The 26866-nt window shown below is 33.2% G+C and overlaps 1 protein-coding gene across 2 annotated transcripts; it reads right to left on the bottom strand.

The window, feature by feature from the left end:
• Positions 1-5010: 5010 nt before the first annotated feature.
• LOC115879031 lies at positions 5011-26492 on the bottom strand. 2 transcript variants are annotated; one of them, XM_030895661.1, is made up of 2 exons: positions 26230-26492; positions 5011-6550 (listed from the first exon to the last, which is right to left on the bottom strand). In XM_030895661.1, exons 1-2 carry the CDS (start codon positions 26239-26241, stop codon positions 5333-5335), a joined length of 1230 nt encoding a protein of 409 aa, XP_030751521.1. In that variant the 5' UTR covers positions 26242-26492; the 3' UTR covers positions 5011-5332. The 2 variants fall into 2 exon arrangements, with proteins under 2 accessions (XP_030751521.1, XP_030751520.1); XM_030895660.1 differs by lacking the exon at positions 26230-26492 and adding an exon at positions 20158-20280.
• Positions 26493-26866: the final 374 nt, after the last annotated feature.

Here is a 26866-nt window from a genome sequence, read left to right as displayed (position 1 = left end):
ATGTATGGTAAATACATATTATTCCAGTCATCTTAGGGGTTTCACCTCGGAATTCGAGATAACCGGCTGTAAACGCGTATAAACCTTTATTTTAACATCCTAAAATATGTCTCAAAACCTACATATGATGTAGATAACTGAGGTCAAAGGTCAAAAAATCGATTTTTTGCGCATTTTTTTGCAAATATCTGGTTCCCTTTCACATTTACGCGATTTGTATTTATTATAAATATTGTAGAGGATAAAATTCTCTACAACTTTTGTTTCAACATTTTTTTTGTACCTCAAACCGTTTTTGAGATAGAGAGCGGTGAGCGCGCTGTCTTTTATTATGTACGGTATCATTCAAGTTCAACCTGTAGTCTCAGTCAAAAACACGTCGTATAAAGTCCGTTAATTATTGAAAAATATGTAATAATTATAAATAATTTACATTTTTTCATAAAAGATCATATTGAATATACTATTTTTTTTTTCATAAATTAAGTATATATCTTCATTTAATAACACTTTGTACCTCTTAGTACAATAATTAGAAAATTATTAACAGAAATACTTTAATTACATTTTAATTATAGCATCGATCATCTTCGTTATACACAATTCATCAAATCAACCAAACTGAATAAACCTGTGCAATTATCAAATCTTCCACCAACAAGTGCAGCAGCTCACTAACATTTCAATCGTGTTTACTACCAAGTTCAGGCTTGGTTAGGGCATGATTTAGAACCCCAGGACTGGGATTGGATAATGCGTAATGGATTCCTGGAACCTACCACTACTATTCAACTCCAGCTCCAGAAAATTTGCTGAACACAATATCCTGCAACTGCAAGAATGGTTGTGGTTCGCGATGTGGATGCAGGAAGTCAGGGTTGCCGTGCTCTTTAGCTTGTGGCCAGTGTAATGGGCAAGCTTGTCTCAATGCTTCACCCTATCAGAGTGATGTCAATGAAGATGGTACATTTAACCCCGATATCCTAGAAGACTTGGAGACAAATGTCGTTGAAGATGAAAATGAAGAAGAATTTGAAATTCCACAACGACCAGACGACGATGATGATGAAGAAGAAGAAGAAGAAAACTAAAAATAAGAACATGGGGGAGTTCTTTTTATTTTTATTCAATTTTTTTAATTTCAACCATGAGAAATGTATGAAATCGTATTTTTTAATAGACATATAAATTAAAAATGTGTTTCTTGTCTTTTTATTTACTTAAAATGTAATTAGTATAAATCTAACTATAATTAAAATGTAATTAAAGTATTTCTGTAAATAATTTTCTAATTGTACAAAGAGGTAAGTGTTATTAAATGAAGATATACTTAATTTATGAAAAAAATATTATATTCAATATGATCTTTTATGAAAAAATGTAAATTATTTATAATTATTATATATTTTTCAATAATTAACGGACTTTATACGGCGTGTTTTTGACCGAGACTACAGGTTGAACTTGAATGATACCGTGTATAATGAAAGACTGCGCGCTCACCGCTCTCTATCTCAAAAACGGTTTGAGGTGCAAAAAAAAATTTTGAAACAAAAGTTGTATAGAATTTTACCCTCTACAATATTTATAGTAAATACAAATAGCGTAAATGTGGAAGGAAACGAGATAGTTGCAAAAAATGCGCAAAAAATCGATTTTTTTGACCTTTGACCTCAGTTATCGACAAGTCGCGCACACGCTATCATATGTAGGTTTTGAGACATGTTTTAGGATGCTAAAATAAAGGTTTATACGAGTTTCCAGCCAGTTATCTTGAATTCCGAGATTCCTACTCTATTTTGACTAAGATGACTGGACTATATGCCATATTTGAACAATTTTGGACCAGCCGATTTTGTGTAGCTTAAGAAAGATTACATCTATTTTGTATATTAAAACCGAAAACTCTAACAATCAAACACCAGTCAAAAAGTGACATACCTTAGGTTTACAAATTATGATTTTGTCATTGTCAAAAGTAATTTAATTTTAATAAAATTTTAATATTTCAGAGGGAATTAACAGAAACATGTCAGATGTAAAGTCTAAGCTATTTCCCGCGTAGTACCATTTACGTATGCTCACTTTTATTTGAATGTGTATAACAATAAATTATTACTAAATTTTAAATTTTGTTAAAATGAAGTTACAGTTTCAAAACACGTCGTCAACTTAAAGTATGTCGAATTTTGAATGGTGTTTGATTGTTACCTGTTCAGTTTTAATTTAAAAATAGATACAGTTTTTCTCAAATTACTCAAATTCGGCTTTTTCAATATTGTTCAAATTTGGCATGTGTGTTTATAAACGTAGACCTTTAAAAAATCTATTTACGACTTCATTATAAAATCAATAGGGGAGCCAATATTCGAATAGTTCAAAATTTGCATGGGATTTCCTATGTTTCCAACCACGATGCACCACCCGGTATATATTATAGTCGAAAGTTCCTATAAAAACTTACATTTTACTAAATTAAATAATATACAAAAAAAATCTCAGTCGAAATACCAAACGAGTGAAAGTTTATATTGAAAATAAAACGCGAGATATAATAATTTGAATAAATAAATAATAAAAAAATGAGAATGTGGTTTTAGTCCTGTTAAAATTCCAATTATTGGATACTTTTAACGGGTAAATTTTTAAGTCTTTCAATCATCTTTGCGATCAGCGCCAATTATCTTTAATGATATTTCGGTTTCTTCCATGCTTCAAATTTTTGCTTGTTTCGATTTTCAGATTCATAATTGTGATTTTCACGCTGGACAAGCTCCGGTTGAGCAGCACGACTACTCTCTTTTTGTAGAGCTGCTTGAATAGGACTTAAATCAAAATGAACCGGAAGAATATTCGAGTCTTTTGAAGCTTCCTTAAAATCTGTCGTTAATACGGTGTCCTTGAGCAAACTGGTGCCAAGAGGAAAAGGCTTAACACCTCTCAAATGTGAAGATATGTGTGATTGAACATCGATATTTTCTGGGATGTTTGGATGGTTCATTCTGTTACCATTTAAGTCGGAATATTGACTGTATTGTTCTGATCCTGCGTGGAAATTATCAAAAGAACTTCTCCGGGCTAACGTTGCTCCCGTCAAAAGGTTGAATATACCTAATCGCTTTCTCGTGATTAAACGGGTGCAGTTGTGTTTGAGTTACTGATTTTTGAGGGAACGACGGTCGAAAAAAGGTTTTTTGAATTTGTAGACCTTCGATACTTCGACCTTCGACCGGATATTCGACCTCTTACTCATTTCGATGTTCGTACCGATGCTTTTCCAAAGACTTGCCTGAAACGATGCGTCGAGGACTCTGATACAATCCGGAATTTTTCCACAATCACTCGCCGGACGTGCTGGTTTATTATACTTGCTAAAAAGCGGATTTGTTATACAGTTTACTGAACTAGGAAGTAATTGAGGTTCTTGAGTTAAGGTAATTACGGGTCTACGAGGAGCGAATCGGATCGGCGCCCTCACTTGCTCATTTCCTTTAAGTTTTCCCGTTATAATCTCGGCTTTGTCAAAGTTTTTGTTTTTCTGGTAGGCGACAAATATAAATATTTGACTGTTACTACTCTGACCGAACTGGATATTGTATCCCACGTTGAACGATTTCAGATTTGGATGCGGTTCAGAATTTGAGAAAACTCTGTTATTTTGACGGTATAAAAGATGTGAGTAAGATTAAAGATGTATTCAATCTTATTTTAATAAATGAAACAATTATATTTAACAGTAATTTATTCTTACGGATAAATACGAAAATATCGAAATAAGTCGAAATACCGCACGAGTAAAAGTTTATATCGAAAATGAATGTGTAATATAATATTTTCAATAAATAAATAATGATAAAATGAAAATATGGGTTCAGTTCTGCTAAAATTCCAATTTTTGGATATTATTAACTGGTAAAAACATGTTTAAGTCTTTCAAATTTCTTTGCGATCACTGCCAATTAGTTTTAATGATGTCTTGGATTCTGTCTTGCTCCAAATTCTTGTTTATTTCGATTTTGAGATTCATAATTGTGATTTTCATGCTGGACATGCTCCGGTTGAACAGCGCGACTACTCTCTTTTTGTATAGCTGCTTGAATAGGGCTTAAATCAAAATTAATCGGAAGAATATTCGAATCTTTCGAAGATTCCTTAAAATCTGTCGTTAATACAGCGTATTTGAGCAAACTGGTGTCAAGAGGAAGCGGCTTATCACACCTCTCAAATGTGAGGGTATGTGTGAGTTGACGTCGATATTTTCAGGAATGTTTTGATGATTCTTCCTGTTACCATTTAAGTCGGAATTGAGACTGTATTGTTCTGATCCTACTTGGAAATTATCAAAAAACTTCTCCGGGCTGACGTTGCTCACGTCAAAAGGTTGACTTTACCTAATCGCTTTCTCGTGATTGAAGGACCGCAATGGCGTTTGAGTTACTGGTTTTTGAAACGACGGCCTAAAAGGGTTTTTTGAAGTTGCGGACCTTCAATGCTCTTACTCATCTCGATGTTCGTACCGATGCTTTTCCAAGGACTTGCCTGAAACGATGCGTCCAGGTCTCTGATAAAATCCGGGAAGTCGCCGGACGTGCTGGTTTATTATACTTGCTAAAAAGCGGATTTGTTATATAGTTTACTGAACTAGGAAGTAGTTGAGGTTCTTGAGTTAAGGTAATTACGGGTCTACGAGGAGCTGGAGTTCCCAAACGAATAGGCGCTCTCACTTGCTCATTTCCTTTAAGTTTTCCCGTTATAATCTCGGCATTATCAAAGTTTTTGTTTTTCTGGCCGGCGGTGAATATAAATTTTTGACTGTTGCTATTTTAGCCGAACTGGATATTGTTCCGAAGTTGAACGAGTCCAGATTTGGATGTGGTCCAGAATTTGAGAAAACTTTGTTATTTTGCCGGTATAAAAGATTGTCGTGATTGAGAGGATAAGATTAAAGATGTTTTAAATCTTATTTTAATAAATGAAACAATTATATTTAATAGTAATTTATTCTTACGGATTAATTGATATAAATAACCGGTAACCCACGACTATAATATTAAAGATATTATAGTCGAAAGCTCTTATAAAAACCTACTTTACTCTAAATTAAATAATATAAATAATATAAAGAGAGACATATCTTTTTCTCAGTCGAAATACCACACGAGTGAAAGTTTATATTGAAAATGAAAGTGAAATATTATAGTTTCAATAAATAAATAATGATAAAATGAAAATGTGGGTTCAGTTCTGCTAAAATTCCAATTTTTGGATATTATTAACTGGTAAATACATGTTTAAGTCTTTCAAATTTTTTTGCGATCACTGCCAATTAGCTTTAATGATGTTTTGGTTTCTGTCGTGCTCCAAATTCTTGTTTATTTCGATTTTGAGATTCATAATTGTGATTTTCATGCTGGACATGCTCCGGTTGAACAGCGCGACTACTCTCCTTTTGCACAGCTGCTTGAATAGGGCTTAAATCAAAATGAATCGGAAGAATATTCGAGTCTTTCGCAGCTTCCTTAAAATCTGTCGTTAATACTGGGTCTTTGAGCAAACTGGTGTCAAGAGGAAGCGGCTTAACACCTCTCAAATGTGAGGGTATGTGTGAGTTAACGTCAATGTTTTCTGGGATGTTTGGATGATTCTTTCTGTTACCATTTAAGTCGGAATATTGACTGTATTGTTCTGATCCTGCTTGGAAATTATCAAAAAACTTCTCAGGGCTGACGTTGCTCACGTCAAAAGGTTGACTATACCTAATCGCTTTCTCGTGATTGAAGGACCGCAATGGCGTTTGAGTTACTGCTTTTTGAGGAAACGAGGGTCTAAAAAAAGTTTTTTGAATTTGCGGACCTTCAATGCTCTTACTCATCTCGATGTTCGTACCGATGCTTTTCCAAGGACTTGCCTGAAACGATGCGTCGAGGTCTCTGATAAAATCCGGGATTTTTCCATAACCAGTTGCCGGACGTGCTGGTTTATTATATTTACTGAAAAGTGGATTTGTTATATAGTTTACTGAACTAGGAAGTAGTTGAGGTTCTTGAGTTAAGGTAATTACGGGTCTACGCGGAGCTGGAGTTCCGAACCGAATAGGCGCTCTCACTTGCTCATTTCCTTTAAGTTTTCCCGTTATAATCTCGGCGTTATCAAAGTTTTTGTTTTTCTGGCCGGCGGCAAATATATATTTTTGACTGCTACCTCCATTCTGGCCGAACTGGATATTATATCCTACGTTGAACGAGTTCAGATTTGGATGCGGTCCAGAATTTGAGAAAACTTTGTTATTTTGCCCGTATAAAAGATTGCCGGGAGTATCACGATAAATTGGAGCAAATTTGCTTCTCGGCTTGTTCGGAATAAGCTGGTTATTTGCAGCCGGCTCCTGGTTATACGGATTAATAGAAGTTTGAGCCCAATTATCTAAGTTTCCGGGGAACGTATGTACTACGTTAGTGGAATAACCGACTCTCGGTCTTGCCTCGATAGATTTTGAAAATCGTGGGTCCAAAGCTAACGAGGAATATACGGCGCCGAGCAGTAATAGGATCTGAAACAAGAAGAAAAATGTAAATATCGAAAATTTAATTATATTTTACTATACACATTTAGGGAGTAAAAATGATGGAAGAGGATTATTATTATAATTAATTTTGATTGAGAGGTTTAAATAAAGTTGTTTAATAAAGTTAGTAGGTACATACCGGGTGGTGCATCGTCGTTGAAAACAGAGTAAACTTTGAATTGTCTAAATATTGTCTCCTCTGTTTATTTTAGAACGAAGTCGTATAAAAGGGTTTTAAAGGCCTGAATATGCTAAATAGACATGCCAAATTTGAACAATTCTAAACAGGCTGATTTTAACTAATTTGAGAAAAACTACATCTATTTTTAAATTAAAACAGAATAGCTAACAATGCAAAACCAGGTAAATATCAACATACCTTAAGTTTTCAACCTATGATTTTATCATTGTCAAATAAAACACTAATCAGCAGATGATTAAAACAATGATTTTGAATTATAATCATCTCCTTATAATGTTAACATGGTTAGCGAAAAACTCGTTCAGTGCAAAAGTAAAATGCTTTCGTGTATTGTGGTGAATTAGTGTTTTATTTTGCTGTCATAATAACAAAAGCTCCAACCCTCAACTGTAATTGTTAAATGTAATTTGTTGTGTTGTCTACACTACTGCTTAATAGTACCTACGGTCGACGTTCCCGAAATGCATTTTTGTAATTTAAAACTTGTTTAAATAAGGATTAATTCTAACGTATAAAAAATACAATTTGACAATCACAATATCATACTTTGACAACTGAAGGTATTTTGAATGTGGTAGACAATGATTCAGTATTGAAACTAAAAGAATGTCGGACTTCCATTGTCTTTATTTATTTTTGATTAACACAACTAGGAGGATCACTGTCAGTGTCAGTGATCCTTCTGACCGAAACGTTGTGTTAATAAAAAATAAATAAATACAATGGAAGTCCGAAATTCTTTTAATTTCAACTAAAGGTATGTTGGCATTTTCCTGGTTTTGTATTATTACCTGATCAGTTTTAATTTAACAATAGATTCAGATTTTCTGAAATTAATTGTACAAAATTGTTCAAATTTTACTTAACTGTCAGAGCTGAGTTTTAAACAGGGCAGCCAAAAAGTTTGAACAGTTAACAAAATTTGCCTGCGATTTCCAATACTTCCAACCACGATGCGCCACCCGGCATATACAAGGTGGTCCGAACTGTATTCCGGAAACTTCGGCAGCATATTCTGCAGATAAAAATAAGTAAAACAAGTTTAAATAGAAGTTTCATTTTATTTCGATTTTTTTAAAATAATTTTTGAAGTAAGGTCAATATTTGGATGAAAACTGGTGTCTGGAGTTTTTTGACATGAGAAATTTGATTTCGATGTCAACCTACATATTTTTTAACTGGTTTGAAGAATAATAACTTTTGGTCCGTACCTGTATAAAACTACTGAGTGAAAAATATACATGTCCGTCGACTTTTTACGTAAAAAAATGTCTCTTGGAAAAAATCGCTACGAGCAACCGTTCTCAAAATATTTATTATGGACGTAGTTAATATATGTCATTATTGACAAAAAATAAGCACGGGCGTTTTGGGTGAGTTATTTGACTGAAATAATAAATTTTGGAAATATTTAATTTTTAAATTAATCATACATTTTTCTGCGGAAAATTGATAATAAAACAGTTTCTGTAGAACTTTTGGCACAAAAACATTTCAAATTTTTTATGATTTCAGTCTAATAACTATTTAATCAACATTATATATATCAATGATGACAGGTATTGAGAATTTCGATTCCAAATATCTCGAAAACCACTACTCGTAGCGAATTTTATCAAGAGACATTTTTACGTAAAAAGTCACGGACATGTATATTTTTTCACTCAGTAGTTTTATAGAGATACGGATAAAAAGTGATTACTTTTCAAACCAGTTAAAAATGTGTAGGTGGCGCCCTCTACAAGTTGGAGTCATACCGAAATCCAAATTTATCATGTCAAAAAACTCCCAGACACCAATTTTTATCCAAATATTGACGATACTTCTACACCCTGTATCTCCGAAACTAAGCATTTTAGGACATACACTTATAGGAACTTTTTTTACTTATTTTTATCTGCAGAATCTGCTTCCGTTTCCGAAATACAGTTCGGACCACCCTATATAGAAAATATCAGTATTCAAATTGTCAGATATTTTGAAAAGAATAGGTATAGATAATGTAACCTAGAAATCAGAAGAAGACCACAAAAGATCTAAAATTATCGCAGTGGAATAGGCCCATAGCCACCTCCAGAATTGAATCTAACACTGCATTACCAAACTAAATATACCTAAAATGTATGTTTGTTAATCACACTTGAGTTTAAAAAAATTATAGCAAGTGTTTAAAAGGTACATTTGAAATTTACACAAATAAGGAAAAAAACTAAATATTTAACCTTAATATTTTACTATGTCAAGTCTTAAAAATCATATATCTTAATTTTTAATGAAAACATACTAATCTAAATAATTCTCTCATTTAAGATAGGGAATGGAACACAGAAGTGTAATACATCCTACTTTTATGTTGGTGATTTGAGATATTATAATGACTTAAAATAATTAGATTCTTGTTAAATTTATTAATGAAAGCGTGACGAAGCACATATGGTGATAAGTATATTATAATTTTGAAGGTCAATTAATTATCATAATCATTTTGAAAGTGATCTCTTATTATGCGAAATTTTGAGTAGACTTTTTCACAATTTCTGTTTTATACTATTATAATTGGAACACCTTAAATATAAAAATCTTGGAAACAACATCTTTGCATTAGTTAATTATTTTCCTTAACATGAAAAACATATAATTATTTTTGTACATCATATGTATAAAAAAATTAAACAAAAATTATACAGGGTTAGCCTTAATACGTTTATGAGGAAAATTTTGTATTTAAAAACATAGATTTTTTAGTATACTGCTATCTCTCCCTTGTTTTATTTTGGGAGCTAAACCAAACTGTTACTTTTGGGTCGGTATTTACATGTGTGTGGAAGTAAATCGCATAGAGATCTTATTAAGCCGGAGTGAAAGAAACTTGACGGTGTGCTGTTGCGGCGTTGCCGGTACGCCTTTCCTTATTAGGTAAAGTCAAATCACAACCTAATAAAGTCAAATCGCAAACCGCTTATATTTAAAATCCTTTTTTTCGAAAGATAACTAGATAAAATCATTAGATATGTTTCTGAGTGAATTCAAAGTTGTAATAGCGCGACCACTGTCGAACACCAACTCAATTCCACTTATTTTTACCAAAGTTACCAAATTAGAAACACTTGCATTTAAAAATTTTCAAGATGTAGGGAAAATTACAACGACTCGTTAATAAATAATAAAACAAATCAAGTATCACGAAACGTTATTAAATCGTGAAGCTGAACGCATGATGTACACTTTTCCCTAGAACTTTAAGTACTAACAGAGGTACTGATTGGGTCGACCGGTCAACTGCGACAAATCTCCTTCCATGTCTCTTAGCAATATGCACAGTTTCTCGGTTTATGTCATACGCTTGGCAGCGTTTTTACTGTACAGGTTTGTTCAAACCGAATCCTTCTATCTTAACTAACAGTGAAGATACCGTATGATTTAAACCAAAATTGGACACATATTTGTACTGTGCATATATTTACCGTTTTTCCGCTCTTCTCTAAAATGGAGTTAGCAGTTTTACACATTTCACAGACGATATTCATAAATTTAAAACCCGTAAGAGTCAAAATAATTAATCACAGCAGGGTATATTCAAAGATTCTCCTTCCAACAATTACAATATTGCTGGAACCAAAAATTAATTAAACAAAACATTTTCGGTTTCGCCAAATTGCCCTGGGCTTCTTTTTTCACCTCATTCGAGCGTCCAACCGACAAAAACAGATTTACAAAAAAAAAGGATCCGACTTTTTTATACCTGCGTAATTTTTTTCACGCAGAGGATTACAGCCGATGCTGTCCGATATTTAATTTTTTAAATTGCCAACATGAGGGTAGGAAGAAAAGGTAGGAATCATTTTTCCGTTGTCAATTTATTCGGCATTAGGGTGGAAATGTTTGCTGTGTAATTCATTTTTCGAAATAGATTTGTTTTCGGACTACAGCGGTGTGGAAGAGGGGGAGTGGGAAGTGGGGAGCGTACAATGTCCGAACTTCGGTTTTGTAATGGCACCATTGAGTTTTGTACTAAATTGATATATAAATATAGGGAGCAAAAAAGAAATTACTCAGAATGGTGGATATGAACGTGTACTTTGTTTTACGGGTCCGAAAAATAAAAGAATAATTGATTGCCGTTTGAATATTTATTAGATAAATATGAGGTTGATGTTTGAAGTGAAACTTCTTTACGCGACACGTCAGGTGAGAAGAAAAGGGTAAGGAGAGCCCAGGGCAATGACATGTTTTGACCGTGTACGAAACGTGTCATTGTCAAAAGTTGATGTCGTCCGATCGCGACCAAATTTGGTAAATAGGCTATGTTAGCGACAGTGCACCCGGTTACACCCTGCAGAGTTGGATACGAAGTTTCGTTTACCTCTTCATCATGGTGGGACTAAGGATTTTTTCTTCCCCTAGGAGATGCAAGACCTTGTCGTTGGTGGAGAAGCTCCTGGTCAGGTTCTGGGGGGAATCCCCCTAGCGCTTGGCTTGGTCTAACAAGCATCTCATTCATCGTCTTGTCTATGGCTGTAGTGTCGTGGCCAGGGAATTGCACCAGGACATATAACGATGTCTGACGGGGCTAGCCCTGTCCGTCATACCAGGCACCCTCTACTAACTGTGGCCATGTCTCGCGGCTAGAGGGTGTTTGGGGGGGGATCTTGGTTTAACCGCCTGGACCAAGAGAAGACAACCTCACCAAAAACCTAAATCCTACGATCGCGGGACCAGGTCAAAGGGATGCAACTGGCCTCAACATTGGGGCATCAGGGGGGCACCTTATTGTATTTACCCCTTACTTCTACATACGGAGCTCTGTAGAAGTGGACCAACTACTAGCTACTCGTGGGAATACTATGAGATCAAACAATCATAAAAAGACCACCGGTGAAGCTGTGGGGAAACCCCCTAGTAACACTGGGAACATTATGAACGAAAGTTTCTAAGGACCAATCCCAAAGGGAACTACAGGAGAGGCGGCTGACACTTGTGCGAGGCCAGCTTCCACAAGTGGCACACAAGCTACCTCCTCCTCTAGTAAGGATCGGGAGTCTACCTCTAGATCCAATAAGCGACACAAGCTGCCGTTTCGTCAACCCGGTCTCTTTCGTCAACTCGAGAGAGGAGGGTCATGGTCAGGTCCCCACAACAGGAATTGACCTCAAATCCAAGGAGGCAATAGAGAAAGAGGGGCATATCCTATTTTACAGATACGGGATAACACCGGTATCAGGACTAAGGAGAGACCAAGTTAAAGAGGTGGAGAAAATCGAGACAGATCCTCGAGCCTCCATCTCACGGGTACCTCAGCCGGAGGCAAGCTCCTCGCTGTGAAGGGCACGGAGGGCCAAACTCCAACCGTGGAAGGGTGTGTGCCCTCGGAGAAAGAACATCTGTTGACAGAGGAGGATGGGAAATACCCTGTCCCCTCTACAACGGAGATATGATGGGTTATAGACTGTGTAATCTAAGGAAGTAACTCAAGGAAGGAGGCACAATAGATCTTTAACGTGGCAGTGATTAACTCCCTCTCACGCAATCTACATTCTACAAGGATTTTATATTGAAGAAAAATGGGATCGATTTTGACACAATTCGGGATGAGTCGGCAGGCTGTTATATCAAATCCTTTCAAATTAGCCCTAATAAAAAATACGAAACGGAAACTCAAAATATTTAATTTTTTGATATCATGCAATTTTTTATGGCTATCAATCAAGAACGGCTGGACCAATTTTAATAGTCTCTGAATTCTTGAATTGGTCTCATCCTCGAATAGCAGAATTTACTATTTTAAACTATCAGAAAAATTGTCGGAAAAAAAATTATACACAGAAAATGAATTTTAAATATATTTGATTTGGAACTTCGCCATGTCGACAATTCACTGCCGACAACTCACATTAAAAAAAGCAAAATAAAAACACTAAATCACCACAATACACCAAAACACTTTTACTTTTACACTGGACGCGCGTTTCGCTAACCATGTTAGCATCATCAGCAGATGATTATAAACTAAAATACAATCTACAAGTTGAGCGTTTATATACTCGGCCAGTGGGCACCGAGTGGGCGTGGCAAAATCTAGCTAACCGAGTCAGAACCCAATGAGCGTAACAGTTAGATTTCCGCCACTAGAGTAGTAGGAACAAAGAACTTGAAGGAATTGGACCGTTGTCTCTGTTCATACTATCTTTACATTTATTAATTCGCGATTTTAGCGATTCGAATAAATTTTTGAGTGTAAAAGTTACTAAAAGTCCTACATATTTTTATGCTAAAAAAAGGTTGATAAATTCATCAGGGATATGGCTTATCACTGGAATATTTTTCAAAAAAAAAATCTGCGCCACTGACTTTTTTTCTTTTGACATCAAAATTGTTTAGGCCGTTTAATGCCAATTAAAAGTTATCTCTTGATATTAAACGTAATTTTATTTATCGCAATTTATAAAATAATAAATTATATATTTTACCTAATTTATTATTAAATATTATTATTATTAGTTATTATTACTATTAGTCCAACCTACAGCCATTTCAAATAAAAAAATAATGGTATATAAGATAATTACAAAAAACCTAATTTTGAAAAGTTTAAACATCCTGTTTTATCTAGAAAACTATGCATTTCCATTACCCATTACAACCCGTGTTTATAGAAAAAAAAATTATATTTTTTAATGAGGATTCAATGAGTACTTAGTTAAAACTTTCGCAAGTTAATGATATTAAAACTTTTAAAGGTTGCTATTGCTTATTGTATCTTTTACCCTCAAAATTTCATTCGAAACGCTAAAAGTACTTGGAATAAAATTATAATAAATCAAAAAAATATTAAGACTTTTACACCCTGTAATTACGAAACAAAGCAGAATCGGACTAATGTTGATATGAAAAATAAATCTTATTTTTACGTGCCATCTCTCCCCACGAGAGATAGCACGTTTTTTGAAACACCCTGAATAACCACTAATAGAATTTTGAAGATTACGAACGAAGAAATAGAAGACCGCATAGAAGACCACTTTAGAAAGTCAAATGCCCATTTTAAAAAAGAAACTGACTAAACGTACAAAAAAGTGAAAGAATACCTGCAAAACATGTAAAAAGGAAAAGGCTTAAGGATTTTAGCCGGGAATACCACCTACCATGGAATACCTTTAGGTTCCTATTCTTTGTAAAATACAGATACTTGTTAAAAATATTATCTCCGGTATGTTAATACCTATTCCTTAAGAAATATGTTACTAATATAATTAGGCCAAGTTGGAAGAAAATGCTTGACATTAAAGACGCCGGAATACGTAAGATAAAGCCAAAGTACTTTAATTAGCTTACATAAAAGGTCATTACGAACGTGTAATCCATTCTTTGCCGCATAACATTAAAGTATAACTGCCGTAGAACAGTGATTACCAGAGATATGTACAAGTTTCCTCTATATCCAACGATTTCCTTATTTGTACATACAACGACAACAGAGTTTAAGCTATTAAGCTGAAAGTCTAGGAGCTTTTGAAAGTTTCAGTTAGTGTTATAGACTACTTCCAATAATATTGTCATATTTATGGCTTTCTTGAGTTACCGGGTGTGTCTCAAAAGTGGCTGACCCCTATAACTTTTTTATTTTTTTCAGATAAAAAACGAAATTACCTCTATGTTAGTATATGACATAAATTTGCATTGATTGACGTAGAAGAAGAAAAAATTTACAATCTAGAGCATATACATATAACTAAAATATACTCAGGGTTCCCTATTTAACCCCGTGTGCAGTTTCTATGCCGTAAGAGAAAGACAACATAACCTAGCTCCATATTAATACAGCTGCTTATGCACCCTTATTACACTTATTTCACCCGGATATCGATTGAACTGCGATTGTGCCAAACTCCGATTGATTATTGTTTTAGTTCTGTTTGGATTATTTTTTATTTGTGCGCGTAAAAGAGTGATTTTGTTTAGTTTATTGTTTCCAACTATTTTTTGATATTTTTCCAACTCCATGATAATGTGTTATAAATAATAAAAATATAAATAAAATTGAAGGTTAGGTGAAATGTCAGTCAACCACTTCCCTTTAAAAACACCGACCAATGAAAACTTGTTCAGGTAAGGCATAAGTTACAGTTGAGGGTTGGAACCTTTGGTGTTACACAGCAAAATAAAAACACTAAATCACCACAATACACCGAAACACTTTTACTTTTACACTGGACGCGCGTTTCGCTAACCATGTTAGCATCATCAGCAGATGATTATAAACTAAAGTACAATCTACAAGTTGAGCGTTTATATACTCGCCCAGTGGGCACCGAGTGGGCGTGGCAAAATCTAGCCAACCGAGTCAGAGCCAACTGAGCGTAACAGTTAGATTTCCGCCACTAGAGTAGTAGGAACAAAGAACTTGAAGGAATTGGACCGTTGACTCTGTTCATACTATCTTTACATTTATTAATTCTGATGCTTTCATATGCATCTAATTGCCTGTAATTTGAGACTTGTTTAATTAATTTTAAATTATTAAGATCTATACAATGTTCATTCTCAACAATATGTTCGGCAACGCAAGATTTATCCGGTCTACCATATCTTATCTGAGCTAAATGTTCTTTAAATCTAGTTAATATTGATCTTCTAGTTTGCCCAACATATTTCTGATTACAATCTTTACAAGAAATTTCATAAATACCCGACCTTTCCAGTGGAGGTGTGTTTTATCTTTTGGATTACCTAATAATTGTTGTAATTTATTATTAGCACTATACACAAGTTTATAATTGACATTCTTAAAAATTCCTTTTAGACCACGGGATAACTCTCTATCAAACGGTATCGAAAAATATTTAGACGTATCTTTCTCCACTTGAAAAGTCGAATTTTCAGAAATCATTAACCTATACCTACGTTTTCTAATTAATTTATCAACTAGTAAAGGAGAATATCCATTACACTCAGCTACATTCCTAATGTAATCTCTTTCTATTTCATATCTTTCGTTGGAAAGTGGGAAACTAAGTAACCTATGAACTAAGAAATTTAAACTAGCCATTTTATGTTCAACACTATGATGTGATTCATTAGGAATATATCTGCGTGTGGTCGTATTTTTCCTATAGATATCAAATTCCAGGCAATTATTAGTATTTCTAATAACTAATACATCTAGAAATGGTAATCTGTCGTTGTTCTCAGTTTCATGCGTAAATTTAATGGAAGGAAAACGATTATTTAACTTAGAAATAAAATTATCTATAGTGTCTGAATGTGTGCCAAAAACAGCAAAAATATCATCCACATACCTAAACCATACTCTTGGAAAATACTCAAACTGATTCTTAGCCTCCACTTCAAACCTGCTCATGAATAAATTAGCCAAAAATGGAGACAATGGATTACCCATTGCTGTACCTTCTCGCTGTTCAAAAAAGTTGTTATTAAATTGAAAACAATTTTGTTTCATACATAACGACAATGGTAATGAGGGATTGGATACTTGCAATTTCCTCTTTAAAGAAAGATCAACAAGGGTGTTACATTCTTTTAGAGTTTTGGTTTGGTCTGCTACCATCTTAGACTGTGAGTGAATATATTGAGCTTACATCATTATGTATGAAACAAAATTGTTTTCAATTTAATAACAACTTTTTTGAACAGCGAGAAGGTACGGCAGTGGGTAATCCATTGTCTCCATTTTTGGCTAATTTATTCATGAGCAGGTTTGAAGTGGAGGCTAAGAATCAGTTTGAGTATTTTCCAAGAGTATGGTTTAGGTATGTGGATGATATTTTTGCTGTTTTTAACACACATTCAGACACCATAGATAATTTTATTTCTAAGTTAAATAATCGTTTTCCTTCCATTAAATTTACGCATGAAATTGAGAACAACGACAGATTACCATTTCTAGATGTATTAGTTATTAGAAATACTAATAATTGCCTGGAATTTGATATCTATAGGAAAAATACGACCACACGCAGATACATTCCTAATGAATCACATCATAGTGTTGAACATAAAATGGCTAGTTTAAATTTCTTAGTTCATAGATTACTTAGTTTCCCACTTTTCAACGAAAGATATGAAATAGAAAGAGATTACATTAGGAATGTAGCTGAATGTAATGGATATTCTCCTTCACTAGTTGATAAATTAATTAGAAAACGTAGGTATAGGTTAATTATTTCTGAAAATTCGACTTTTCAAGTGGAGAAAGATACGTCTAAATATTTTTCGATACCGTTTGATAGAGAGTTAGCCCGTGGTCTAAACGGAATTTTTAAGAATATCAATTATAAACTTGTGTATAGTGCTAATAATAAATTACAACAATTATTAGGTAATCCAAAAGATAAAACACCTCCACTGGAAAGGTCGGGTATTTATGAAATTTCTTGTAAAGATTGTAATCAGAAATATGTTGGGCAAACTAGAAGATCAATATTAACTAGATTTAAAGAACATTTAGCTCAGATAAGATATGGTAGACCGGATAAATCTTGCGTTGCCGAACATATTGTTGATAATGAACATTGTATAGATCTTAATAATTTAAAATTAATTAAACAAGTCTCAAATTACAGGCAATTAGATGCATATGAAAGCATCAGAATTAATAAATGTAAAGATAGTATGAACAGAGTCAACGGTCCAATTCCTTCAAGTTCTTTGTTCCTACTACTCTAGTGGCGGAAATCTAACTGTTACGCTCAGTTGGCTCTGACTCGGTTGGCTAGATTTTGCCACGCCCACTCGGTGCCCACTGGGCGAGTATATAAACCCTCAACTTGTAGATTGTACTTTAGTTTATAATCATCTGCTGATGATGCTAACATGGTTAGCGAAACGCGCGTCCAGTGTAAAAGTAAAAGTGTTTTGGTGTATTGTGGTGATTTAGTGTTTTTATTTTGCAAGGCATAAGTTAAATGAATATCGGGGTGAAATAGACTTATGCAGAATTCCATATTTCTCTTTCACTGTTTGGGCTTCATTTTTTGGAGATTAGGAGTATATTTTATTTATATGTATATGATCGAGAGTGCCATGGCTGTATTAAAAACACTAATTTTTAATCAAGGAGTTTTGGAAAAATACACAAAAATGTTTTAATCATATCTCAATTTTTTCAAATGGAATGAGGGTGGCTCATTAGCATATTTAGAAAAAGAATTTTTTTACAAATAATTTGGTACCAAACCAAACCAAATCAAATGAAGTAAAAAAACACAAACGTTGTGATTTACAAATCAAAAATTGTAGTCATTTCCGGTGGAACAGAAAGTGACCCAAAATAATTGAATACGCCAATCAATCATAATTTATATCATATACTAACACACCAAATGTAGTTTTTTTATTTGAAAAAATAAAAAAGTTATAGGGGTCAGCCACTTTTGAGACGCACCTGCTATAGCTAGTGTTATAAACTACTCCCAATAATATTGACATATCTCTGTTAATTTTTGTCATATTTTGATAAAAATATATCTCTTACAACACACAAGCACACCTTTTTCACCAAAAAAATACACCTAAGTGTAATAAACAAAAAAGAAATGTAATCAAAGGAAAAATTCTATGGCCTTAACTTAGTGATGTAAAATCGAATTTTGAAAGCCCCCGGAGCCTGACATATATGATTTTTCAATTCAAAAATACGTTACTATTAATTAATTATTCCAAAAAAATAATATAGATATAAATAATAAATAAAAATGTTTAAATAAAAAAAAATCAATATAATTGAATTAAACACTATAATAATTATGCAGGGTCCGGCAATAGTGCGTCGGGCATCTGTAGCTCCTAGAATAAAATACTTGAAAATTTTGTTTAACTGCAGACCTGAAGTACGTACTAGGATGTATTTTCGGGAAAATATTTTAACCTCTACAGGTTGGCCCAAAAAAGTGTGAGTGTATCGGGATGATTTTTTTTAAATGGAACACACTGTATATTATTGCATTTTTGGCTTCCTTTCTGATCCCTTTTTATATAATTCTAGGATATTTTAAAATATGTTTTGATAGTTTCAGAGATAATAATAAATAAATAAAAAAATATATATTTTTCAGCCTTTTAAAAAAAATATTAAAAATACAAGAACAGTCCTGAAATCAAAACTATTATAGGCATTTACTTTAGATGGTCCCTACTTACTTTGCAATAAATATCATAATCTTAAATTATACAGGGTGTTTAAAATTCTACGCCAAACTTTCTAAAATATAAATGATTTTTTCTTCGTTTTTTTTTTAATGGAGCAGATAGAGCAAATTGAGTTTTTTAACAGATGTAGAATTAAAAGATGAACTTTTTTTTGTATTTAGAGTATATCAAAATTGTTAACAGTTTCACGGATATTTGCGGTTTTATATTTCATATGGCAATTTCCACACTAAAATTTAATCAAAGCCACACAATGATTTTTCTCTCGTATTTTACCCTTGAAAACGCCATATTAAATAATACTGCGTGTATCTCCGAGACCATTAAAAATTTTGATATACTCTAATTACATAAAATGTTCTTCTTTTAAATGTACATATGTTAAAAAACTCCATTTGCTCTATCTGGTCCATTTAAAAAAAAAACGAAGAAAAAATAATTTATATTTTAGAAAGTTTGGCGTAGAATTTTAAACACCCTGTATGATTTAAGATTATGATATTTAGAGCAAAGTAAGTACAGATTATCTACAGTAAATGCCTAATATAGTGTTGATTTCAAGACAGTTCTTGTATTTTTGATATTTTTTTTTAAGAAAAACTAAAAACATTTTTTTTTATTTATTTATTATTATCTCTGAAACTATCAAAACATATTTAAAAATATTTTAGGATTATGTAAACTGATCTGAAAGGAAGCCAACAATGCAATAATATACAGGGTGTCCTATTTAAAAAATATCATCCCGATCCACTCACACTTTTTTGAGCCACCCTGTAGAGGTTAAAATATTTTCCTTAAATACATCTATATACTAAATATACTTTAGATTAAACAAAATTTACAATTTTTTTACTCTAGGAGCTATCGAGGGAGCTATAGAAGCCCGACGCACTATTGCCGGATCCTGTATATTAAATAAGTAGGTCTACATAGGGTATCTAAAAATATGTGTATCTAACTTACACATATAAATAAAAATAATACAAAAAGTAACATAAGTATGCCCTAAAATACTTCCCGAAGAAGTTACAGCCCTCGAAAGTGTAAATAAAAATAATATATTTTGTTTATTTTTAATAACATTGGTAAAGCGTTTTTCATGAAATTTGGTAATCTAACACATTTTGATTTAAAAAAGTTACAGGGCTACACAAAGTTACATATCTAATATAATAAATTAAACTTAATATATTTTTTTTTGAAAAAATAAGTGACAACTTACCAATTTTCTGTTTATATCTGGTATATTTATGATGGGTACCTTCGTTTTGCACATTTTTGTTTGTCAATTTATATTATTTGCCTGAACTGAAAATGGTAACTGGTAAAGAAGTGACTCAGATTAACTCTTGTACACTAATGTTTATAAAAGTCAGTCTCGTATAGATATAACCTTCACTACATCAGATTGCAATGCACGGTTGCTTAATAAAATTATTACTCCCGTGTGAAATTTATAGCGGCCAGTTCGCTTCATATGCAACCGACATGTATTTAAATTCAAGAAAAAAAGGTACTGTACCTTAGGCTACATTCTTTCAAAATAAACTTGAGTAATAATGATTAAATATACAGGGTTCGCATGCAAAGGCTTAAAATGGACATTTTTGGTGTCAGTGGATGGCCAAATAATGGTCAAGATGGCCAAATAATGGTCCAGTCAAATTCCTACACAGTGTACTATTCAGACAATGATCACCTACAACACAGAAATGGAGTTGCCATCATCTTATCACAAAGTATCGATAAATCGGTAATTGCATTTATCCCACACTCTGATAGGGCAATGCTTATTAAATTAAAATCGTAACCTCTAGATATTAACATAATACAGATATATGTCCCAACAGCTGACAAGCCTGACATAGAAATCAGAAACCTCTACAGTGAAATTAACGAACTTTTAAAATATACTAAACCATTTGAAGTAACTATAATTATGGGCGATTTTAATGCCAAGATAGGGGAGGGAGAGGTAGATAACGTTGTCGGAAAATACGGCCTCGGAGATCGTAATCAACGAGGAGATACTTTAGTACAATAATTCTGTCAAGAAGAAAATTTTGTAGTTACAAATACTTGGTTTCAACTACCCCCTCGTCGACTATACACCTGGCAATCACCTAAACACAATGAAAACAATATTGTCCGGAACCAGATAGACTTCATTTCGATAAATCGTAGATACAGAAATGGCACACAGGGAGTAAAAGCATATCCCGGGGCTGACATAAACAGTGATCATAATCCGTTAATTGGTAATTTACATGTAAAACTAAAAAATCTTCAAATTCCCTCCATCATTTCTGTTGATATTCAGAATCTAAAGAATCCTGCCACACTTGAAAGACTCAGACAACGTGTAAACGAAGAATTCTCTCAAAGATCTAACAACTCCACGAGTAATGTACAAGAACAATGGAATGAAATTCACAATAGACTGAGTAAGATAGAGAAAGAAGAAATTGGAACCAAGGACAGAAGAAAGAGAAGGGTTTTGATGACAGACGAAATACTGCAAATTATGGAAGAGAGAAGAAAACACAAAAAGAAAAACTCACAGAAGTACAGAGAAATTAACAAGAACATTCAGAGGAAAGTAAGAAGGGCCAAAGAACAGTGGTTAAATGAAAGATGTGAAAAAATCGAGCTGCTGGAAAAAAAGAACAATCATTTCGCTGTGCACAAGAAAATAAAGGAAGTGACAGGGAGAAACAAAAAATCTGTAACGTGTGCCTTACGTGGCGATAATAACACAGAAATCATAGATATCGATGACCTCAAGAGACACTGGAAAGTCTACATAGAGCAGTTGTTCAAAAGCTTAGAACCACGCCGGTTCGAATTAACCAGAGATCTGGAGAGCGCTCCTAAAATACTGAAACAGGAAGTTTTAAAAGCAATAAAGAACAGCAAAATCGGAAAATCCCCTTGACCAGATCAAGTTCATATAGAAATCATAAAACTTTTAGAAGAAGAGCACGTAGATACGCTGGTGCGGCTTTTTAATTAAATTTATTCCACCGGTGTGATTCCCCGGGAGGGGCTAATGTCAGAAGATGCGATGAATTTAGACTTATAAGCTTGATGAGTCACTTCCTCAAATTGTTCCTTAAAATAATTCACTCATGGATATTCAGAAAGTGCGAACAGGATATTAGCCAGACACAGTTCGGATTTCGTGAAGGAATGGGAACTCGAGAAGCATTGTTTGGCTTGAACGTTCTATTTCAAAAGTATAGAGACCAGCAAAGGAACGTATATACGTGCTTCATAGATTATGAGAAGGCGTTCGACCGAGTAGATCACGTGGAACTGTTAAAAATACTAGAGTCAAGAGGTCTAGATAAAAACGATATTGCAATCATCAAAAGCTTGTATTGGGATCAGACCGCTCGCTGTAGTAAAATATAACAATATAACAACTGAACCAGCAAACATACAAAGAGGTGTCCGACAGGTTTGCATTTTATCACCAATATTATTTAATTTATACTCCGAACGTATTTTTGAAGAGGCAATAAAAGACACGAGTGATGGAATTAAGATCAACGGTGTAACACTTTACAACCTATGATATGCTGATGATACCGCGGTACTAGCAGATAGTCCACAAGCCTTGCAACGCTTGATAAATCAACTCGCTGCAGTCGGAGATCGTTACGGCTTTAAAATAAATACCACTAAAACAAAAATACTTATAATATCAAAAACCCCAGAGCCGCCCATAGATATTAGTATATATGGGAAACAAATATTTGGGGACCTGGATTTGCAACAACCTAGATCCAGAAATAAAAATTAGATCCAGAATCGAGCAAGCAAGAGCCACTTTTAACCTGATGCGGCCATTACTGTGTAATGCCACCCTAAGTCTGAGTCTTAGATACCGGTTTGTGAAGTGCTATGTACACCCGGTTTTGTTGTATGGCTGTGAATCATGGACTAAAGGTTAACACCATTAACAGAATAGAAGCCCTTGAGATGTGGATTCTTCGTAGATTTCTCAAAATACCTTGGACGGCACATGTCACAAACGAAGAGGTGCTGATGCGAGACCAGTGCACATAGCCAAGAAACGTAAGACAGTCTATCTGGGTCCTATAATGCGTGGAAATAGATATGATCTGTTAACATTGATAATGGAGGGAAAAATTGAGGACAAGCGGGGTATGGGTAGAAAGAAACATTCATGGTTGAAAAACATCAGATATTGGACGGGTATGGATGCACACTCGTTATTTCGAGCTGCCCAAGATCGTCAGAAGTTCGCCGAGATTGTTGTTACCGTTGAAAGAACCATATGAAATAATACTCCGTGTATCTGCGAAACCATTAAAAAATTTGAAATATTTTAGATACAAAAAAATTCTTTCCATCTAATAAAAAAAATAAAAGAAAAAATGTAAAAGTGGGCAAAGCTGTGCCGGTCAAGCTTAATCACGCGACTAAAAGTTTATTTGTTATGAACTATAGTTTAGAATTTAAATGACAGACAACAACTGTCAGTGTCAGGTATTCTTCTTTTAGACAGACTTTTGTTTTGGACAAAAAAAAGTTTTGGAAAAAATTAATTATGATGTATTTATCTACCCATTTACAATGGTTTATTTTTTACTGTGTTGTGGTTGCCGTTGCTAATTAATTTTAAAATATATCTACTATTTTATCCAACACAAATTATATAATATGTGTATTTGCTGGTAAAACGATCATTTTCTTAATTATTATCATGGATTAATCATTATGCAACTTTTATGTGGTAAATTTAGATAATAATCGAATTTCTTCGAAACTTGTTTCTTATGCCTAGTGCATGTTTTCTAGGCCTATATAAACTGGTTAAAAATTCAAATAAAATATAAACCAGGGTATTGATATTACGATATCTTAATCTCAGCTCTATACTTCGATAAAGTTGCTAAATTTTTATGTTTTTACATGATTAGCGTTCAATATAATTAAATAAGTTTATTTAGCAATATACTGGTACCGGTAACGGCTTTACAATTATTTTGTTTTACGTTACAAATTAAGAAAAAGTGTGAAATTGGAAGGAAACAAAAAGATTTGAAATACCAAATTTACAAAATAATTTCAGGAAAATAAAATGCACCAATAAAGAGCATATCACTTGGCAACAATAAAATATATACCAAGTGAACCAAGAAAAACTATTTTTTGGTTGATATTTACTATTTGGTAATATAGATACTCAACTTTGTAAGAGTATATACTGTGCCTGTTTATACCGGGTGCGTCTCAAAAGTGGCTCACCCCCTATAACTTTTTTATTTTTTCAGATAAAGAAACGAGATTTGGTATGTTGGTATATCACATAAATTAGGATTGACTAGCGTATTCAATTGTTTTCTGTCACTTCCTGTTTCGCCGGAAATTACTACAACTTTTGATTTTTAAATGGCACTCTCGGTATTTTTTTACTTCATTCGATAGAAAAAGACATTCTGAATAGAATGACATATCATATTATGTCAACTTTTGACATTTTTGCTTAAAACAAACTTTTGACATTTTTGCCTTGAAAAAATAGATTTAATCGTCCAATGTTATTCGTGTCTTGTCCTGGCAGGTTAAAAGATGCCCAAATTGTATTTTTAATCATATCTCAATTTTTCCAAATGGAACGAGGGTGGCTCATTAGCATATTTAGAAAAAGCATTTTTTACGAATAATTTGGTACCACACACTTGGTATTTCAAATCAAATTGTCGTTATGAATCGCATATTGCAATTTCTAATAAACCATATTCGAAAATATCAAAGTTGACATATGTCATTCTATTCAAAGTACCATTTTCTATCGAATAAAGCAAGAAAAAACCGAGGGTACCAATCAAATCGAGGGTAATCAATCCTAATTTATGTCACATATTAACATACCAAATCTCAATTTTATATCTGAAAAAATAAAAAAGTTATAGGGGTGAGCCACTTTTGAGACGCACCCGGTATAGTTAAAAGGTTTTTGGAAATAAAAATACTAGGAACTTTGACATTTTCGTCACTGGAATTTAACAATTATTGACATTTGATAATAACTCCTATATTTTGGGTAGTAGTATATTGTTATAAGAAAACTAAACCAAATCAATCCAATTGACTACCAAAAATTATTAGTTGTATATTTAATAATAAAATAGCTTCTGTCAAATTTAATTTGAAATATAAAAATTAACTATATATACTTATATTTATGGAGGACAGTGTTGGTTAACAAATACGTTGGTTACAGTTAGTCTAGGATAGTTTAGTAGCAATAACTCTTCTTAGTATACATATATCTTGGATATAATAGCTCATAAATATGCAAGATAGTTGTACAAAGTATAAACGTATAATATTTCACATCACACGTGAATCACGTGAATGCAAAATAATATCATTCAATTCTCAACATTTTTTAAAATAGAATATAAATTTAAATATTTATATTTTTCCGTACTTATGAAAATACGTTTCATTCTAAATAGTTACTAAATAATTAGTGGAGGGCTTGGACTAAATCAACTGGATGCTGCCATTATAAATATACCTACATACAGTTCATACCGAACAAACTTTTAGTCACGATATTAAGCTTGACCGGCACAGTGTTGTCCAATTTTATTTATTTTCTTTTAATCAAAATATTTTAGGAAACAAAAATAAATTAATTATAAATTTATAAACAGTTATTATTTAGTTTTTGATGGGATCTTATTTCTTTTTGTAGGTTATCCTTCTATTTTTTTTTTCGGCTCATACAAAATAATATTAAAGAAGTTTGACTATAATTTATGAACTTTGAATTATCGTATAATTAATTAAGTCAGATAATACCAATTGAATTAATTCTAGTCTTCTAACGACTTATACGTTAGAAGTTCGTTATAACTCAAATATCAACTTTAAAAATGTTCAATTCATGATTTTACCAATGCTTATTCAAAATAATTTTTTTGTCAATTTTACACATATTTTATTTTTTATCTGAAAAACTATAAGAGATAAATGCTTGAATTATTGTTAAGATTATTTTATTTACCATATACCACATTCAATAAAAACTTTGATATGTTTTTAATAATCATTAATATCATTATATCAAAAATTATTGAAATGCAGTTTGCAGTAAGGTAATATACAGTTAAAAAAATGCAATGTAAAACTTAAATTTGAAAGAACGAGAAAACAGGAAAAACAGTTCTTCTAAATAAAGCATCTCCCAATTTACATAAATTACATAAATTTCTAAAGTTCTGAGATAAGATAATACCAAAGTTTGACTTACTTGAGTCTTCATTTTGCACACTTTATTATCCTATTTGGTTTACACTCAAAATTGCTTGAACCCCTGATAGACCGAGAAGCGGTTACAAAGAGATGATATAAACGCACCGAAGACGCTCTCTACATATCTATATCGGAACTAATTATGTGAACAATGTCAAGGTAAAATAAGCGAGCGTGAGTTTAATAACTTAACTTATAAGTTCGTTCCCCCTTAAGCTCTGCCGTGCTCGACACACACGCGTTTTGCGTTGCTTTCTGCACTTTCACCGCGCCAACAGCAACAGCAGCAGCAGCAACAGCAAATGCTGCACGGCGGAAAAATTAGAATAGACAGAGAGGAATTGATGGCTTTTCTCGGCTGAGAAACCGTTCGATAGCCGACAGAGAACGTTAGCTGAAATTCCTAACATTATTATTTATAAAAGAATAACGAATGACTGGCATTTTGCAGCCATTAAAACCCGTTGAAAAAAATAAACAACATTCTTGTAGCTTTATATATACAGGGTGGCGCCTCTCATACGCCGCGGAGGCTCCAAGGAGAACAACAGTTTGTATTGAAATGAAATTTTGTGAGCATATGTAGGTTAATTCAGAGCACTTTTAAAAAATATAGAGAGTTCTACAGGGTGTTC

Source organism: Sitophilus oryzae, unplaced genomic scaffold, assembly GCF_002938485.1.
Source record: "Sitophilus oryzae breed Bouriz unplaced genomic scaffold, Soryzae_2.0 scaffold_1559_pilon_pilon, whole genome shotgun sequence".
Taxonomy (NCBI): Eukaryota; Metazoa; Arthropoda; class Insecta; order Coleoptera; family Curculionidae; genus Sitophilus; species Sitophilus oryzae.
The sequence above is the reverse complement of the archived record's forward strand: the minus strand, read 5'-3'. Positions and strand labels throughout refer to the sequence as shown.

Coding starts and splice junctions, on each gene's coding strand:
- LOC115879031 (XM_030895660.1), bottom strand. CDS start 20,211: ATGTGCAAAACGAAGGTACCCATCATAAATATACCAGATATAAACAGA. Junction 6,551..20,157: donor CAGATATAAACAGAAAATTG/GTAAGTTGTCAC, acceptor TTCTTGTTTCAG/ATCCTATTACTGCTCGGCGC.